The sequence below is a fragment of the Ascidiella aspersa genome, chromosome 7, assembly GCF_963924565.1.
Source record: "Ascidiella aspersa chromosome 7, kaAscAspe10.2, whole genome shotgun sequence".
In the NCBI taxonomy this organism is placed as follows: Eukaryota; Metazoa; Chordata; class Ascidiacea; order Phlebobranchia; family Ascidiidae; genus Ascidiella; species Ascidiella aspersa.
The window spans coordinates 21,596,400-21,617,230 of NC_139453.1; the positions used below are offsets into that span (position 1 = coordinate 21,596,400).

At 38.1% G+C, this 20,831-nt stretch overlaps 1 protein-coding gene across 1 annotated transcript in view; it reads right to left on the reverse strand.

Moving 5' to 3' along the window:
- Positions 1-20,831, reverse strand: part of LOC146138308 (glutamate receptor ionotropic, kainate 2-like) — a 29,973-nt gene that overhangs the window by 729 nt on the left and 8,413 nt on the right. The window contains exons 12-20 of the mRNA XM_083394563.1: positions 8,084-8,221; positions 6,771-6,936; positions 5,625-5,833; positions 3,984-4,224; positions 3,526-3,658; positions 2,737-2,860; positions 1,957-2,126; positions 1,113-1,192; positions 84-203 (exon numbers count right to left, since the gene is read on the reverse strand). Of these exons, the coding sequence (XP_083250689.1) occupies positions 84-203; positions 1,113-1,192; positions 1,957-2,126; positions 2,737-2,860; positions 3,526-3,658; positions 3,984-4,224; positions 5,625-5,833; positions 6,771-6,936; positions 8,084-8,221 (1,381 nt within the window). The remainder of the gene's footprint in view (positions 1-83; positions 204-1,112; positions 1,193-1,956; positions 2,127-2,736; positions 2,861-3,525; positions 3,659-3,983; positions 4,225-5,624; positions 5,834-6,770; positions 6,937-8,083; positions 8,222-20,831) is intronic.

Consider the following 20,831-nt stretch of genomic DNA (forward strand, 5'->3'; position numbering starts at 1 on the left):
AACGACCTACAAATAGTCAACTTCAGTAATTTAACAAACAAAAGTGAAAATACAACAATTCTGAAAAAAAACTTTGCACCTACCATCGTTTTCACGTTGCAGGTCTGCTTCGTTGTGTGCTTTTTCCGAAATGGATTTCGAAATATTATTGTAAGCGTTTTTCCACCAGCCGAACTCTTCTTGGGGTTCGGTATTTTCATTTGCTACAAACAATTAACTGTGCTATTAAACCAACGGCATAACAGAGATAATGTGCTATAAAAACATTATACATCTAAATTAGTTTTTGTAGGAAATCGGGACACATTTTAAGATCTCGATAAACTTTTAGACAATGAAGTTTATTTTTCTAGCGAACATTAAACAACTGATTAAGTATAGTTTATCACGACAAACAAGAAACCAGACAACCAGTGCAAAGTGACATAAACCTAAAGTTTCTTCAAGGTTCTCCAAGTGAGTAAGGTTTAAATTAAACGCGGAAAACCTAGCTTACGGTAAGATTCAAACCATGTTCTAAAGCAGTGGTTTTCAACCTTTTTTATACCGCGACCCATTTTAACAACCCAATGTAACTAACGACCCGCTTCCCAAAATTTTGACATAGGCTTGTATAATACACTTGTGTATGTACAATAGAACAAAAAATAAAATTAAAAATAACATAAATTACGATACCACTCTGTAGAAAAAAATACTCAATCATGCACACGGCTGCATTAGTGAAGTGACAGGTGTTGCATATTGGCGACAAGCCTGTCAATGCGCGGCGCTGTTGTTGCCAGAGCACATCATACCCAAATAGTTTTCGTAACAATAACCGTTATTGTGATGTAATAACTAGTCTCGCAACTTTTTTCCTGGCTGCTGTTTGAACATTCAACTTTTATTCAACTTTTAAGCATTCGCTAATATCATTACAGACGTTTTTTTTTTAATTGTCGTCTTTGCGACCCCCCAGAGAAAAGGCAAACGACCCACCCGGGGGTCGCGATCCCCAGGTTGAAAACCACTGTTCGAAAGACTTTAACAAAACCAACTACTTTATAACTGTAGCAAAGCAAGAGACATCGCTGATGCTTTTTGTATACCCAAATGTGGTTTCGTTTTACCTATAGGGTGTCCCAAGTGTTTCTTTTGTTGCATTGTTTCTTCGTCGATGTGTTCAAGAGTTTTGTTAATTCGTTCCATTCTGTGAAAGTAAAGTAAGTAAATCCAAGAGTAAAACGTTTTGCAGGAAAATTGATTTAATCAAGTAGAAAATTCCCCGAAAACACATGTCTGTGATTTCTTCGACGAAATTTGTTACTTTTATATTGCCTTAACAGTTGTAATGAGTTTCCCAGCAAGTGATTCGACTTGGGGGAACATGTAATTTTGCCTAAACATAGTGGCTTCACGTTTTTAGGTGTACTTTATCATTTGAATTAATGGCTGGACAGCAACTCTATCTATAAATTCTGTGTGTCAGTTAATTAGTTTGATGATGCAAAAATTTGATTTATTATATTGCAGACGTTACGCATTGCATTTTAATTATTTTATGAAGTCATCTGTCAAGTATTTTTGAAAACAGACGATAAACCTGGGTTTTGGTTATTCGTATGTTTTTTATCTTGATTCGTTAAAGAATGAAGGAGAACCCAGTGATTCACAAATTGTGTCCGGTGGTCCACTATTGTTTCTCGAGAGATTTTCAAGTGTGCCGCGAAACTTTTTGTAATTTCGGAAAGAGAGTATTTATATTACATATGGCATATACACAAGCATTTTAGACTTAAATACGCATTATTCAATACAAATTAATAACTTCGAGACATTTAAATATAGTTTGTCGTGTGTTACGGACGATTGTAAAATTACTCTATTGTTGCGCTGTTAAAAGTGTGCCGCGAAATAGTTTAGAGTTTTTTAGTGTGCCGCGAGTCAAAAAAGTATGGGAACCACTGATCTAACCTTTTGACCCAGTAATCGTATCCTCCTTCCCATTCTTCGATCTGCTGATCCAACTCCCTCTTTTCCTGATCTCTTCTCCTCCTCATTTCAGTGATGGGATCATCTTTGTTCTCCTTCTTGTCCTTCTTGTTTCGGAAGTACTGTATCCTTCTCCTCTTTGACCAAGCTACCTGTTGGAATAAAAAGTATGAAATAAGGTACGGGCTTAATGCTTTCCTTGCATGTGATTTGTGTGTGTTTTTAGTTGCACCTTATGCCAGAAAGTTGAAGACCTATATGTTCATCAGATTTAATTGTTTGCAATATATCTGTTTGACGTTTAGTCAGCATTGGAACTATGTCCAGCAAAGTGGAAGCAAAAATTCAACACAGTTGTTTTTTTCCTTGACTATATCGCAAAAGCAATGTATGCCGTAATATATGCACACTAAAGACGTTTGTGCCGCTTTCTGAGTTATATTTATTGACAGTGCAGGTATGCTAAATATTTCAAGTATCGACACAGTTTGTGTTCATTTTCTAATGTGCGAAGAGATGCACAACGGTTTTGGCTAAAAGGATTTACAAAATTGGCTGAAAACTAGCAGAAAAATAAATCAGATGCGAAAAACGTTTGCGTTTTTGCAGTTAAAATACAGTTCACTGGTATGACCACGCATGGAAGTCAAAACCTTTTTCTTTTCGACTAATAGAAGTATCGTAAATCGTATTTTGAGCTAAAACACTGGATAATATAGAAACGTTAATATATTTTTGAGAGAGAAAAGTAAAACCCGTTACCTCGCCAAAATGAAGCACAAGGGCTAGAATGGATCCGATTAGCAACGTGATGAACATTCCACCCAGGTTTCCGATGCCCAATCTGTTCGATTCAATATCAAATGTTGCTTCAGTGCACTCGGTTCTAAAAACCAACAGAATATATTTAATTGAAGTTGTGTTGTTTTTACATCACTTTCCTTTGACAATGTTTCAGTACTAGGCTTGAATATCCTTGAAAAAAAAAAGAAAAAAGAAAGATTTCATTATGATGTTAATAAAACTTTAACCAATCCGCCCCGCTTAGTGGTTGTCAACCTTTGTTAGCATCAGTTCTAAAGGGGGTCGCAAAATGATTATAGGTCTTAAAATAGAATATTCGAAATCAATCACATCAAAGAAGGAAATGTGTCGTTTTATCTGTTTCAATTTGGCAATGTTTCTCTTTCCATTTACTCTGAAATGTATTTTTTTCTTGCTGATGAATGCGAGCTCTCTTGTATTTTGATAGTGATGTAGGCTATGTTATGCGCTCCTGTACACTGTACAGTGGTTTGATCTAACTTGATAGATGAGCGTTTTAAGCGGTTCTTTAGAATTAATTCGGTATAATGCTATGCACGGTTACTGGTTAGTGTTACTTGCTGAAACATTTCGTTATCAACTGTGTCAGAGGCCTATTTATGCGAAGTGTGTTTAGAATATTAACTGTTTTACGAAAGGCAATGATTTAATTTTTGAATCCCAAATTGAGCTGCTAAAAAGATGGCTTAGGTTGAGAACCACCGGTCCAGCTTTTTGATTGTTTACCTGAAGTTAAAATACTTTGCCTCCAATTCTTGCAACGTCCCGTCGTCTCTCAGTGAGGCGATTGCATCGCTGAACACTGCAGTATATCTGGAGTTTAATTGAAACGGAATCGCGTACTGGTACTCCCAGAAACCTGAAGAACAATGGTGTTACTGACGTTCTGTTCTACAAGTAAGCATTTTAAAGATGTGGGCATTATCATTATATTTGTCAGGAGTTTTTTTCTAAATGAAGGAAGCTTTTAGTTAAAGTTTTTGAAACGCATTCATACCCTGGAACTCTTAAAATGAATATAATTTTATTGAATAATTGTTTCTCGGCTTTTCAAACCCATGGAAAAAAGGCTTTTATAATTATTTGAATAAGTTGTGGAAATTGTCTTTTATAGAGAACTGCAGTTATTTCTATGTATCAGGATAAAAATCTGCAGCCTTAAGTCGACAATGTTTAATTGTTACCTGCTCCAGCTCTTGCGTACTGACAGCTAAGCTGTTCTGCTTTGGCAACGTCGCGAAAGGGAGCCAGAAAGTAAAAACTCCCCTCGGAAATTCGGTCAAAAATTGCCTCCGTGCTGTTGAAGATATTCTCGGGATGTTCTTCCAGATACTTCCAAATGGTGCTGAATGGAGGAGAGTCGGCATAGGGTAGAAAATACTTTAGCATGTGGGCATCTTCGGTGGTCCCGTAGTCAAAATGTTCCTGTGGAAAAATAGTTTTAATCAATGGAAAATATACATAGTTTTAAAAAATATATAGTTTTAAACGGAAAATAGTTAAAATATAGTTTTAATCAGAAAATAGTTTTAATCAATTGCGATGCTAACAAAAAATTTGAATAGTAACTCATAAGGCATTTTAAAACCAAAAGAGATGAAATCCGTTTTCATTACATACAAATTAGGCCTTAAAAAAGAGAAAAACTCACTAATAAGTTTTCACACTAATGGGATGTTTGCCATGCGAAATATTGCTTAGAATGAAACGCGTTCACCTATTTTTGAAACTACTGAGTTCAAACAGTATTTCGGATGGCAAAGATATAAGTTCAATTAAACTAGTAGTTGTTATTGCAATGATTTGGACAAGGACTTTACTTGCAATTTGTTTAAAATCACTTGAGTTGTTTTAAAGTTTGTTAACAGGGGACTGGAGTCATTTCAAATGACTTGTTTGTCAAGTCTTTTAAATTGAATTGTTTACACGCCTGCTTTGAAACGTTGAAATATATACTTCTGCTTATTTGAAGAAATGATTTGTGCTTTACACATGTTTTTTTTATAAAACTTTTTAATTGATGCTACAAAATTAAATTGTTGCGAAGCAAGAATCTCTCTTTTATATTTAGTGTCTGCAGCATATTTTTCACCAAGAAAGTTAACTGAAATGGCCTGAACGCAGTTAACTAACTGCTGTTGAAACCTGGCTTAATGTTTGCAAGATATATATAGTAAAATGGGGATTGCGTACTGGTTTAATTCAACAGTGTCACGTATTAGGAAGTAAAAACGTAAAATTACAAAACGTATAGTCCTACATGGTAGAAAGCTAGATTTACATTAACGTGTTCGGTTATAAATTTATAAAAATAATTAAAAGCTTTACATCAGTGCTCTTCAACCATTTTTGGTTTGGTGAACCCTTAAAGTTGTTGTGACGAACTCATGCACCCTGTTTACTTAAAAGGTAAACTGAGGTAAGAAGCGATATGAAAAATCATTATGCATATCAATATCATAATGCCAATTAAACCGAGTGGAGCTGCCGAAGTTTTCGCACTGTCGGTGAGAGTTTGATTTTGGCTGCAGGCTGCTTGCGAGTACTATTGCATGTCATACAACAGCATTCAACGTCAAATATTAATGATTCATTAAAAGTTTGTGATGCACCCTTGTATACCTTTTAGTAATGGTGCACCCCAAGCATATTTTGGTGCACACTAGGGTGCTAGGTGCACACCGTTAATTGAAGAGCACTGCTTTACATTACTGACCAAAAAAATTGGGAGTTGAAGTCTATACTAATTGTGAAGTACGAAGCAACGCTTCGAAGAAATCCCAATTGTTTTACACTTAATTAATGTGTTTCTAGCCTCTTTGCACCTGTAATAGTAGTTCGTCCAAATCGGCAACCTCTTCAGAAAATTCTTGCGTGAGAAACGCAGTGAGGTTGGCGGTGTAAGCAGCTATCACCAGCATGGTAAAGTACCACCAAGTGCCGGTGATCATTCGTCCCGCGTACGACTTAGGTTCAATATCAACACCCTGGTGCACAAGGCCACCGTAGGTCATCCATATGCTGTTGCCAAAACCTGCAACGCATATAGATGCCGGAACTTAATCCTGGCCAAACAAATAAAGGCCTTAAAAAAAACAAAAAAACATTTAAATTACTTACATTGTTTCATTTTCTAAACCTGCCATTCATTAGTATTTAGTTTTATACTGTTGTTTCCATTTATTTCTGTTCCCCATTCTTTAATATAAACCAATTATACTGGAGTTCCTGATTGTATAATTTTAACTTGCAGCTAGAAGAGCATTTTGGAACAAGATCTGGTTTTACCCAAGTTTCAATGAGTTGGTACCAGGGATGTCCGTTAATATTGGTTCTGGGATGATACCGGTCCTAAGGGGTATAGTATGGTTATTAGTCCAAGTTACAGTTTTACCAATTTTGCTGGACACAGCTAAAATGTAGCTTTTGTAAAAGTTATACATCTCCAAGACCTGAAACTTTAACAAAATAAAATAGATTTATGTTGTGTTTTTTCGTTACTTCTTTACGTCAACATTGTATGCAGCTTTGTGACGTCATAACATGAAAAATAATCATGGACAATACCACAAGATCCACGCCTACCTAATAATATCGTCATTTGGTATCGGGCCGGAAAAGCGGTAGTTTTGCCCACAATTTTGTATCGGACGGAAATATGTATTGGACATAGTGTTACGCCTAACCAGGTTCACAACTTGGGTCGTACCCAGAAGCAGTATTTTTTTAGGCAAGTCTAGCTATACTGTTTAATTTCAACTAAGTTGCAGTAATAACGTGTGAAACAAGTCCCAGTCAAGTCATTACAACACTGCGTATGCGAAGGCTTTTCTGACTCGTGTTGTTAAAATAAGTACACAGAAAGCCACACTCGTTTTGTACGCCTTCAAAATACCAACGAGCGCCATTATAATTTATTTCTTTAACCAATGACTTATTTTATGTAAAAATGCGTCAACGTGAAAGTTTACCGAGTCTGTCGAAGTTTTCCACTTCCACGTCATCATTCGTGTCATCAAGGGCCAACTTTCGCCACTCGAACGGATTAAAGTGATTGACCAAGGCTAACATGAGACTCACCACCACTAGAGAGGAGCAGAGAGCGAACCACGAGTCGAAAGTGAACGGGGCAAGAAACTGAAAAAACACCGTAAAGAGCTTTTCACTAATTTGTCTAATGACCAATAATGTTCATTTAGATCTAGCGCTGTGAGAAAAATGTCTTCTTTTGGCCAATGTGTTGTTATCCAGGTTAATCCAAGTAGCATAGCATTGCCAGGATCAAAATACGTTCACACAACACACGTGTTTTGTTTAAATGTTGGAACAATGTGTTTTTTTTCGGGCATTACATTGGCAATAAGTAAACATCTTTTGTAATTAACATGGACTATTAATTCAATATATGTACAGGATTTCAATTTATGTGACCAGTGGATTTTAGATGAAGCCACTTGGCTCACTATAAAAGAATTCTTTTATCTGAGGAGTGAAATTTCGTTATTCGAGTTTGGTTTTAAACGCAAAAGCGAGACATTTCAGTTAACTGGCAGGTACACTGGGACAAAGCCTTAATCAGCTAACATTGTTGTACGTTATTCCAATTTAACATGTTATGTTTGATCTATTGTGGTGAACTCACAAGAGTAATTCCTGATTTATTTTGTTATTTTATTGTGCTATAGGTGGAAGTAATTGTTACATCACTATATCGCAGTGGTTTCCGAACGGGGGTACTACGACTAGCAATGGATCACTAAAAATGTTGCAGAGGTCCGCGAGTGCATTGGAAATTGAAAGAATTTCTATTTTAATAAAATAATATACATATTCTGGATTCGGTGACTGTCTGGGGGTTGTATTTAGTTGGTCTTAATTAATGAAGGTCGCCAAACTACGGCCTGCTGGTAAAATGCGGCCCGGCGATTGAATTCTTTCGGTAAACATATTTTCTAAAAACAATAAAAATGTCTAGAAACCAGTTGAGTCGCGATTGAAGGTCCGATCTCGAATTAGCAGTCCTGTATTTCACCCATTCATGTAACAATTAAGGTTGTTATACTGCAAATTTACTTCTTATCCACCCACAATGTTTTTAACCCTGATGGACTCAACTTTAAGATTTACAGTTAACAACTGTACATTATGTTTGGTTACGCACTAGCCACTGCGCAAGAAAACAAAATACTAAAGTCTCAAAACCGACTCATGCCGAAAAAATGACTTCGTCTAGTGACAGTCGATTCCGCTTACTGCATGCTACAAAGTTTACAGTTTCGCCTACCTGCCAAATGTTGACTGGCTGCTCGTTGCCCGAAGCTAGAGTGACCATAAAGTAGGAGACCTGCTGAAAAGCTATTGACCATTCTTCGTCTCCAAGGTAACCCCCGAGAATCGAGCGAGTGTAGAGCACAAATTCGACCTTAAAATAACAGAAAAATAAAAAATACAAACTTCATGCCATCTTAGTTGACCTAAGTAAGCCCAAGGACGCTGGTTAAATCCATTGTCATTTTCTGGGTGCGGTCTTGTCTTCCGTTTGATTATAAATACAAGCAAATTAGCCTAACAAATCTTATTAACGACTACAAAGGCAAATTTGAAAAGTCTCTGAGCAAACACTTTTATTTCTAATAATTAGATTATTTTTTTACTTCCTACACCGTCCGGCAGTAAATAAATTCATATAGCTGTGTATCTCTGGTTTGGACAAATGAATTTGCTGTTTTTTTGTTTTTTGCAATTATCCAATTTCCTATTTTAATAATATGCTTGGTCTTGTTTATTTTGTGCAATCTTTTTTAACCTATATTTTAACTAAAAAGTCTATTCTTTAAAACAATTTAAAACAACCAGCATATTGTTTTTCTTTGGCATTTTTATAGTCGTTTGTGATATTCTTTGTGATATACCATAAATACCAACTATTAGCATTTTTGAGTGTTTTTCATAAACCTGAAAAAACAACTGTAATTTGTTTTTCACTGGTCGTCAGTAAAATATGAAAAACAAGTCCTGATGCCACCCAGACAATAATGCAGTACTTCATACAATCATGCAATGTATAAAAAAATGATTTTGTGAAAAGTAAAAATTTATCATGCTTCAGGTCGAAAAAAATGTTTTCCTACTAATGATTTGTTCATTTTTATAACAGTTGCATGAACACAAAACAATGTTTCTTTGTTTCGTCACCAAGTCCATTGTAAGATACATTTCAGTTCCCAAATTTTCCAACAAATGTTAGTTCGTTTTAGCAAACGTTAAGAAGGCCAAGGACGGTTTCGTCTTAAAAAAGGGCTTTTTCGCGACTTGGGTCAATTGTGAAAATTATACCGGGTTACCATGAACTATCAAGTGGAAAGTATCCTTTTGCCGAAGGAGAGAAACGTATGCTTGGCGAAGGGATACAAAGTAAGCGACCAGTTTTTGGGAGGCGGCGCTGTCGGCCGAGTATTTTTGGCCGAGGCAACCAAACAACTGATTGAGACCAACGACACGCTAAAGTTGTTGGCTGGGCAAGCTGGTCAGCTAAAGGTAAGTTTATGGAACTTGGTTGTGGGTTTCATCTTTTTTATAAAATATCATATAAACCTAAAAACAGACAGATTTGTTAAATAAAATGGACAATTGGTAGCAATAGCCAATCAAATTAAAAAACTAGGCATTCGTATTTCTTGCATTTGTTGGCCGACCAGTTTCACACAATAGTTAATCATACAACAATTTTTTTATTTAAGTAAATTGTTTATTTTCCATTTTGTTTAATTCAAGTTGTTGTCATGGTAATAATCACACTTTGTCAAATTGTTAAGCAGTTTAGTATCAGTTTCGCATTCCTGCCAATTGTGACGTAATTTTGCTTGCAGGTCAACTTGTTTATGTTATCTTGTACTTATGTGGTATTCTTAAAAACAATACATAAATTCGAAATAATTTAAAATAAATAGTTTCTAAAATTTATTTCTTTCATTATGTGTTTATACCAACACGAAAGCTTAACAGGAAGTACATCGTTAGTGACGTTATATTTTAGTAATTATAGGAAACATTAATTATTATAATTATTTGTTGTTTTTTGCAAAGTTTATTTATTGCAAAATGTAAACAAGTCAACAAACTCACAAACATTTCAAATTTTACCAGGTCGCGATGAAGATAGTGTATGCCGATTTGGGAACTGTCGGTGTAGCAAATCTTGCGAAGTACTTACCCACCGAAATATCAAACTTAAACAAGACTTTTGGACATCCAAACATTGTAAGCATATTAGTGGGGCGATTATTTTTTGACTTGTCAAAAAACGTCAAAATTTTGAGAAATTTTCACGTTAGGTCAAAATTTGTCAAAATTATGTCGAGTCAAAATCGATTAAAAATGCCAATAAATTGTTTCCAAATTAAATAATAAAAACTATAGTCATCTTGTTGAATTTGTCTTTCAGTTAAAATTTTATCAAAAAAATTGGTTTAAGTTATAGTTAACAACATTTTAAATGTTTTATTTCTTCCATAGAGCAATATACGGTATCGATAAATGTATTAAACCGTATTGCTATCGTTTTGCGCTTTTGATTTGTCATTAGCCCATTTCTTATTTCGATATTTCGATAAGTAGACCAGCTAACCTACAGGTTAAGTCATAAAGTTGCGTCCAAACATGAAGTAATTTTTTGTTATCCTAAAAAGACGAAAACACTAGCACGCATCGTGAAAAATGTCTTTGTACAGTTTTAGTTGCCCAAACTTTAACTTTAGACTTTCGGGCTAAGGTGGTTTGACCAAATGGTTGAGGTCTTTAGGACACAAGAGAGATTAGTTAAATTTCGCGTTGTTAACTCGAAAAAATTGTTGCTCGTAAGCATTTTTGTAGTTAAAATTGAAAAAAAAAACAGTTCGAAAGGCATGGCCACGTACTCTCTGGAGCCCCCTCTGACTATTATTTGCTTTTATACTCAGTATTGTACAGCATGGGCGACGGTTTTAATCGTGAAAGCAAGGTAATTAGAAAAAATAATATAGCGGGTTATAAATCGATTTTATGTTCTCGGGTATAAATGTGATACCTCCAAATGGTTTGTAATATACTTTAGTGTCGCCTTCAACAAAATGCTACAATGGAAAGATATGCATTGCTTGTACATAGAAGATAATTGTGTTTCTGTTGCTGTAAAAGTTTGTACGTGCCTTTTGTGTAGAATAATCCTATATTAAACTGCGCCTGCAACTGTTTTCCCCAGATCAAACTGTTGGACGTTTTCGTCTCCTGCAAACGCATCTTTATGGCGATGGAATACGCTGCCAAGGGCGACCTGAAAGCCTTGTATCGAAGGCACGTAACCAATAATCCCGAAAAGACATTTTTCGAAGAAAATTTGGCACGACAATACTTCATGAAAATTCTTAGAGGCGTACAGCATTTACACAAAAACAACATTGCCCATCGGTAAGTGTTCTGCTTTTGCTCAGCTATCACTGTCGAAAGTCCCATCCTTATTCCTAAAAGAGTAGTTCTCAAACCTTATACCTGACAGGCCTCTTTTGCTTATAGGCCTACTCAGTGTTGTAATGACTTAAGTCAATGACTTGACTTAAGTCACTGTTTTCAAACGACTTGACTTGACTTAAGTCATTTGGGAAAAATGACTTGGGTTAAAATAAAGCGTTTTTTTCAAATATTTTTTTATAAAATTGAGCTATTTATCCAAATTTTAGCACATAAAACAAATTGCTTGCTATATGTTGCGTTTTTTCTTATTTTTTAGTTCAGTTATTTCTCATAATCATACAAATTAAAAAAATTTAATAGTTTAAAATTTTATTTTTTAACAAGGACATGACTTAAAGTTGACTTGCTCTAATTATGACTTGACTGGGACTTGACTTGCGCAACTGATGACTTGGACTGGGACTTGACTTGTCATTTATTTAAAAACACTTGACTTGGACATAAGTTGTTTTACAAATGACTTGACTGGTACTTAAGTCAATTTAAAATGACTTGTTTACAACACTGGGCCTACTTGAAGTTATGGCGAACCAATTAAATCTTAAAACAATTACTTTGATAGTCAAATCACTATACCCCTACATACTAGTTGCTGTACACAAGTGTGAAATATTTATTTAAAATATGTTTTGCTGACACCGAGAACTGCCCCAATCTTGCAACAAATCTGAAGTTTGCGTAGCTTAGTTATTGTTGGCAAAAACTCATACTATTATACAGGGATCTTAAGTTGGAAAACATCTTGGTGACGGAAGACGGGGAAGTAAAGCTTGGCGACCTGGGATTTTCTGTCGGACCCACCACGAATCAAGAGCATAATGATGGAAGGGTTTTTGGGAAGTTCCCGTGCCGCGTAAGCGTTTCGCAATGCGGAACCCCAGGCTTTATGGCCCCCGAGGTGCTTCGAAGCACCAAGGGGAGCCGCATGAGTTCAGGCTACAACGCAGTCCAGGCCGACTTGTGGAGCTTGTAAGTTAATTGCTGTTTTTCTTTGTATTACAGCATTCCGTTTTCTGAGGAAAACTATTTGATATTTTTGTATTGACTCGTATAGTTTTTTTGTTGCACGATTGTATTTGTGTTTTAACTAATGTAGCAATGTTTTGATACGCTCGAGGCCAAATTCTATGGATCATATTTTGGCAAACCTATTAAGTTTTGAAGCTGACAATAATTAGCGACAATTAATTGACATGATCTGACCCCAATGTATTCAAATCATGCCTTTTTACTACGTGAGCTGCTACCTTTTCAAAGCTAACTGCAAAACACGCTTTCCAGGGGTGTTGTGCTCTTTGTGCTTGTCAATGGCCAGTATCCATTTCCGGGAAAGACGCCCAAGGAGGTTTTAAAACAGTACGAAAAAGTCAAGTCCGCGTCGTTGCCCTTCCGCAGAGGTCTTTCAATTGGTGGGTGGGTGTATTTGAGAAAGTTTGTAAGTGAATCTAAATGGGTATTTCACGCAGAATAATTTTTGTGTATATAGAATGCCAAGACTTGATCAATCGCCTGATCAGTTACAACCCTAGAAGCAGACCTAAAGTGTTTGAGATCATGCGCGACCCCTGGATAACACAGGACCCCAAAAAACACCAAGGCATTCCGTATCGTGAAATTATGGTGGGCTGAAAAAGCAGCATAAACTGTGTAAAGACGTTCTTGATTTTAACAACTGTATTTTTTAGAATCCTTTGTTGCCGTCTATGGAGGCATGCCGGATCAGCAATCACCAAAGTATGTATTATTTTCTATAAATCCTAATGTTGTGTGATTTATCAAAAAATCCTAATGTTGTGTGATCTATTTAGTTATGTTAACAAGAAAGCCGATCGCAATTATCGTGTAATTTAATATGTTATTCAAAATATACATCGCAGAGCTGCCTTAACATTAGTCAACTGTACTGCCACATATGTATAGTAGGCTAGTTTACTTATTTATTTTGTCAGAAATTTCCTTCCAAGCCACTTACGTGTGCAACTACCTGATTCAGCGAAAAGAGTTTTTGAAAGAAGCTCGAAAATGTATTTCAAAGTCTGGCAAAACGAAACCCGAAGACTTGCAAAACGCGGGAATCCGCATCAGACTGCCGCGTCGAGACACCCAAGGCAAAAGCGTAGACGAGGTCTGGCGATTTGAGGCATACCAGGATCGCAGTGCAAGCAAGGTTCCGAATCCATTCGTAGCAAACACCTCAGAAAATCCCAAAGACCCGTGGGTTTTGCCTCCTGAATCTATGGAGCCGACTCTTGGTATTTTTTCAGTAAGACGAGAACTTGCTCGAGCACCGCCGCTCCTGAAAAAATGGCGCGAAATTCGCAGGTGCAACAAAACGCCTGAAACCTACATGGAAAAATGCGTCCAGCTTTGCAACACCGTTGACCTTGACCGGACGTGGCCCCCGGCTGAACCCCCACCAAAGCCCCCCACACAGCAGTGGGTCGAGGTGTTAGACGTCGAGAGCAGGTACCCGGGAAACCACAGTCGAATAAGCGAGCGCGGGAACCTGATGATTTTGAAGCGCGTGCCCGAGCAGAAGTTTTCGGCGCGAGACGTCCTCGTTACCTATACACCTAAGGCATCCGAGAGCTCAGCCTACAGACGGCGGTACTTTAAAACCGCTGGCGAAATCTTCAAAAGCCAAACTTCGTCAACGCATTTCACGTTTTACCTCTCGCCCAAGTCCGTTGTAGAAACTGATGGGCGCATCAAAAGCAAAATTCCGACCCACAGCAGCAGGAAAAAGTTGAACAAACTCCGGAAGCTTAAGAGAAGGAAAGGAATGCGAGGTTCCAATCGTTCCGCCTGCGATTTTCACTCGCCCAGAGGTGATTCACAATATTATTTGTTGTTTTTCTGCCAGTGTTTTGTTTACTTTAGGCTTGCAAAAACTTCAGTGAAAATAATTTTGTCGCCAAAGCTTCTCTGTTATGCCTAAGCTTAGCATTGGATCGGACACATACAAAAATATTGAGATACACTGTTCTAGCATAATTACTTTTCTACATCTTTTCGTCGATCGTTGCCGGAGTTATACTAAAACCAAAGTAATCATCAGTAAAAAAAGAGTGGCCCAAATAAATGACAAAAGATTCATTCAAGATTCAAACGTCCGAGCGTCTATATAATTATTCATGTTTATCTCAACCTCATTTTACCGCACTGAAGATGTCATAAGCACTTGCCGAAACGTATGCAAATAAAAGAATGAATATTTCATCATTTATTTGGGCCACACTTTTTCTACCGAAGATTTTTATGAACAGATCCGTGCTTAGTATTCGAAACCAATCATATTTTCCCTTTTGTAAAGTCAAGCGTAACTTTTCACCGCGACTTAATTTATCCACTTTTACGAATCACTTACAGAGGTCAAACCAAATCCGCGAGAAATCGTGCCGATAGACCTTGCGAGGGTGCTGCACAGAGATGACAGAGGGTTCACCAGGATTCCTGCCCCGAAACAAACCCCGTTGCACAAATTGTACCCACCAAGATCTCCATCAACAAGTAGGCGTTCGTGTTTAATCCGTATACCGTTATCTTAGCACTCAGGTGACAGTGTTAACCATAACTATGTGTAAACAATCTAGAGTGGTTAATTTGGCGAACAGTTTTAATTTATTTTGGTCTCTATTTATCCTGCTCTGCCTTGGGAGTTTATTATGTCACCTCTTTTAACTCTCATTTTAGTTCTTGCCCATGTTTTAGCTGTGCTTGTTTAATTTTAGAATAGCTTATCTACTATTGTGAGTAACACAAAAAATAACGATAAACAACCATGTTAGGCAAATCAGAGTCGCTTCAAAACTTAGCAAATGCACAAGCTGCCACGAGGAAGTCAATTATTGCTGAGCACAGCAGTCGCAAAGTAGCGAACGACATGGGAAGAAGAACGCTTCCGAGCTATGCATTTTCCAAATTTACAGGTAAGAAAACCTACTCAAATATTGAATGGAACAGATGGAAAAGTTATTCATATTATTAGAAACTTCAAAGTTATTCATAATATATCTTTTCTATTGTTTATCCAGTATTTTTTGTTAGGTGTGGATCCAAAAGAACCACCCCAAAAGTCAGTACTGAAACTATTAGACGTGAGACAGTTTTTGCAAAGAAACCGTGACAGCAGAACCAAAATTCCGATGCCGAATTTTGTTGAGAAAACGCGGCAAAAAATAAGGGACCTATATCTGTCGAAAAAACTTCAAAAAGGTAAGTTAATGCATTTTTTAAATTTGATATTTGCATCAGCGATGCAAGTCACAAATGTAAACACCGTTCGTTTTATAGGTGCGTATTTTTTTCATTTTCATTTTACAACATTTACCTATTGTAGACGAGGCCACACAAAATCCCGGGCGCCTGAAAAGAGTTTCAACGAAAATATTGAAGAAGAAAGATATGGTTAATTGGTGCAAAGCACAGATTTTTCCGACCTTGTTCTCGTACAAGTCGGAAGTCGAACGCACAAAGCCTGCTAAACCTGATAAAACGACAATTAACACGAAACCCGTTCAATTTATCCTGAACTGGAAACGCTGTCCGAACCCAGAGGACCGAGAAAAACGTGAACAAGTAGGTTTAAATTAGCATTTTTTCCTGTCATCATTGTAAATTTGAGCGTTAACGCAATTGGTCAGGTCACGATATATTCTGTTAAAAAGTGTTGTGTTTTACGGGTTTTTTCATAATAGCCCACAACTCTTTTTATCACATTCAACAATCTTTAGGTTGACGCCACGCTTATTTATTAACTCTGGACTTTGCGTGTTTTTAGGACCAGGAACCATTGTTACCGGTACTCCAACATCGCAATCAGCAGGTTTAACTGCCTCATATATAATAAAATTCTTATTCTAGCATATTTTAATGTAATAAAATAGAGTTAGATTAGCTATCTTCAAAATTACCCCTGGTATTTTTTCTTTCACAGGTATCTGGTGGTAATCAGTCACAAAACCTTCAGAACATTCGGTACAAGCCTCATATTCGCCGAGGAAAAGGTGTTGCACTTACACATTATTTGCTGTAGCGGATTTCCGTGTTTGCTAACCGTTGTAACCTACTTTTTATAACAGGAACAAAGGCAACGTATCGACCACAGCTGCACTCTAGCCAAAGGAAAAATCAGCCGTTTCACGATATTACACGTTCGTCAGGTGCGTCGCTTTTCTTTCGGTATTTTGCCTTTTAACGGTTTTATGTGTTATCTTGCTAGTTTTTCTCCCCTTATGAAACGGTGGATTTGTTTTATAGATCGTACTTCGCTCATCACTGAAAAGCAAAGCCGTTCCGGCCACCGAGACAAAAATAGCCACGGTAGAAATTACAGAGCAATTCCGGTACGAACTTCAAAGGAAATAACCGTATCCAGCGATGTAGCAAAAAGAGAAAACATGGCGCATGCGACGAAAAAGGTTTCACTTGCGGAGGGAGTATTAACAAACGACAAATTGTCAACAAACAGGGGCACATCGAGAAAAAAGGTCAATAAAACAGCCAACTCCAATGTATTGTGTCAGACATCATCTCGATCTGTCAATTCAGTAGGAGTGAGTGAAATGGGTAAACAACAGGCCGGACAAAACTTTTTGTTGGTTGAAAAAAACGAAAAACAGTCATATAGCATAAGCGAAAAAGTGGCAAGGCTGGAGAAAATGTCATGGAAGAGTTTGTTAGATTCGGATATTTTTGAAACCGATTTAGGCGCGAGTTGGTCAGGCCCAGATGCAGATAAACTCCAGGTCGTAAAAGAATGGATGGGAGAAGACGATTTTATGTTCTTTCGCAGAAGCGCTTTTGAAAATTATGTTGATAATTTGTCAGAGTTATCGGATGACGAAAGTGACTCCAGTGTATGCAGTAACGAGACGGTGATTTCTGTAAAAGTTGCAACAAAGGATAGCGAGAGTTTTGTGCAGAGTTCCTGTTTTAATCAAACTCCTGCAACAACTGTCACATCACACGTCGACAGAATTGTAAACGAAATGCTTGAAGAAGAAAGCCCACTGCTGATTTTGAACAAGCTTCCCGAGTTAAACATTCAAGATACTCGGTCTGCCAAAAATTGTTTAGACTCAAGGTATTCAGAACATTCGGAACATTTTATATCACCTCCAGATCAGAAGCAAGTTAAAATCGAAAATTCAGAGATTGGAAACTATTTGACCGGTGCCTCCGGTGAGACAACACCGCTCCTATGTGATTCTGAAGTTTTGCAGTTCCCGGACGGTAATTTCGAGGAAGTTAAAGAAATGTTTGGGTACCACAGTATTTCTGATGAATATCTAGTTCGCACAGAACTCCCAAAAGTTACAACCAAAGATACAGAACTTGATTCGAATGCATCTGACAACCTAGTTGAACTGATTCCCTATGTTCAACTTTCATCAACAGCATCCGCTAGCCATCCATCTTTTTCTCCGATGCTTTGCGATGCCCCAGTCGATGTGCAAGCAACCACAACTGTAAATAATGCGATAGATATAAACGACAAACCTATTTCACAATCACTAGTTATTGAAGAATACCTGCCACCTATAAAATCCTGGGATTCTAAACAAGGCATTTCTCTATCACCATCACTGACAAATAATAACGACATGTCGATTTCGGAGTTGGCTGTTACAGGGCCGAATGCATCAAATACACAGCTGGGTCAAATAGTTTTGCCTGTATCAGATAAACGGTTACGTAACAGCAGCATGTCTGCAACAGATGCACAAATGACTAGCGTAACTGCATTCGATGCACAACTTAGTAAAATAAGCGTGTCTGCATCAGATAGACAACTGGGTGAACTAAACTCGCACAAATCAGATGCACAACTGAGTTGCAAAATCGTATCACATGCGAACTCTGGTAGCAGCAGTATGTCGTCATCAGATGTACAATTAAGCGAAATTGTGTTGCGTGTATCAGATTCACAACTGAGTAAAACAAGCACTTCTGTTTCAGAAGCTCGACTACATGTAGATATAAGGGGCACGCCAGTACCAGATGAACTCGTTAATGAAAGGGTGTTGCCTTTATCAGATGTACAACTGAGTGAACGAAGCATGCCTAATACAGACTCACTGTGTGATGAAAAAAGGTTTGCAGTATCAGAGGCACAACTAAGTGAAAGAGTTTTGCCTGGATGGAATGCACAACTCAGTGGAAGAGGCGTGCCTAGGGCAGAACAAAGCAGAATTTCTGCATCAGAAGCTCAACTGAGTATAAGGGCCACGCCAGAACCAAATAAACTATTTAGTGAAAGGGTGTTGCCAGTATCAAAGGCACAACTAAGTGAAATAATTGCGCCCGTATTAGATGCGAAACGGAGGGAAATAAGGGATTGTGTGTCTGACGCACCGCTTAGTGAAAGAGTTTTTCCTGTATTAGATGCACAACCAAGTGAAATACACTTGCCTATATCAAATATAAAACGAAGTCAAAGAGTCATTTCTGAATCAGATATGGAACTTAGCGATGAAAGGATACCTGCATGGGATGAACAATTAAGTGAAAGCAATGTGTCTCTTCCACATTCACAACTTAGTGATTTAAGCATTCATATATCAGGTGCAAAGCTAAGTAAAAAAAGCATGCCTAAATCAGATGTTAAACAGAGTGAAAAAACTCTCGTATCAGATTCTTTTGAGCTTAAAGGAAGCATGACAAAGTCACCAAAATATTTACCTAAAACGAATGTACCAATATCAAACTCACATGTGTCACAAAAACCGACTTCGTCAATAAAACTGTCAAATTCCACAAGCCTGGTACCTAGTACAGCAAAATATCCTTCTTGCAACCAGGCTGAATCTGTTGGTTCAAAAGAACAAGTGCAGACTTCGAAGTTGTCGACGTTTACACATTTAAAATGTGCGTTAGAAGAGGCGGTGATGCCTGTTGTACTACCAGAACCACTTTACGAATCACCAAGTCTACCGATGACCCCGAAGGCCGCGAAAGTGGCCAAAGTGGTTGATCTTCACCAAAAAGACACAATCAAGCAGAAGGTTAAAACAGTACGCGTGAAAAACCGTTTACCTAAAAAGGACGAAAGTCTTTCCATTATTTATACAAATAAAAAGTCAAACGACCGCGAAAAAGTTGAAAAGCCTGACAGGAAGACAAATGTGCCAGCAACTAGCGTTCAAGATCAGCAAAGACGATGTGCCACCTTTTCATCGAGCAATAGCGACAATGATATGGAAATACAGTTTGCGGACAGCCAGTCATCACATTCTAGTCGCCAATTTGCTGAATTAGGAGTCACAGGTGAATTTCCGAAAACGGAGTTTCTCAACGTAACGCCAGACGACACAGTTTCTACTCCAGGCGAAAAGTCAAGCGCGAAAGGAAAGTATGTCTCCATAAGGATCAAGGTGCCATTCAACGCCGATAACAAATCACGTTTAAGAGAAATATGCGACCACCTGACTGATCAACTATCAAAACAAAACGACGCTCACGGCAAAAAAGAAAAACTAAACGAAAAGAGGAAAGAAACGGTCGACATAAAGCGCAGACAATGTGAATCAGCTCCAAGTCACCATTGCCGCGACGTAGCGTCACAATTTTGCGCCAGCGAAGGCATGCAAAGCCAAACACGTTTCACTGACGGCAAGTCCACTCAAACAGTTTCCCGTGAAAGCAAATCGATCCAAAAAGATGGCGGCGAAACCAGGTCCACTCAAGTACTTGAATTCAAAAGCAAGGCGACGCAAAAGTGTCTCAGCGTTAGCAAGTCGACACAAGCCGTCGAAACCCGGTCAATGTCAACACAAACCGATTCGATTACAGAGTTTTGCGTTCGCGCTTCGAAACGATCTAGGCGTAGAAACGTTTGCAGGAAAACTGGGAACGAGGTTCCGTTGTCCTGCTACGCGACACCAACAAAACAAAACGCTGCACCGCTTCATGGATCCAATTCTATTTGTTCAGACGATTGCAATTCGCTTTTTAGCTTCGATCCGTCTCCCTTGTGTAACGTCGAAACACCTTGCACAATTTCAAATCGGCAAAACACTGTGCAAATAATTCAAAATAGCTTCTCTGTTCAAATTCCCACAACGACGCAAACGCCCATGACCAACATTGCTTCGCGGCCTAATAGATCCCATCCGTATGCAAACAGACTGACGCGGCCGCAAAGAGACTCTTTGCCTACCAGCCTTGTCGCTGCATCTCACCTTCAACATCACAACGCAGATCATAGCCATAGGCGGACACCTAGTGAGTCCGATTCCAATGTTTTTGTTCCGCTTGGTGGCGTTGACGCGCAACGTCCGTCTGATTTAGAAGGCGAACTAAATGAATTGAACCAAAACAAAGGCGACATGTGCACACCGCCGCAAAGCACGTCGCCGCCGAGAGAAAGCTTTGCGGAGACGAGGGCCTTTGTTAGCCGCATGCAGAGAATGCAGCGACACGTCGCACAAAACTACATCAATGGATCGACGTCAAGAAACCGCTCTCCAAGCCACGGCTATAGCTCGTATCGGGAAAGGATGCAACGTTTGGATCCGAACAAC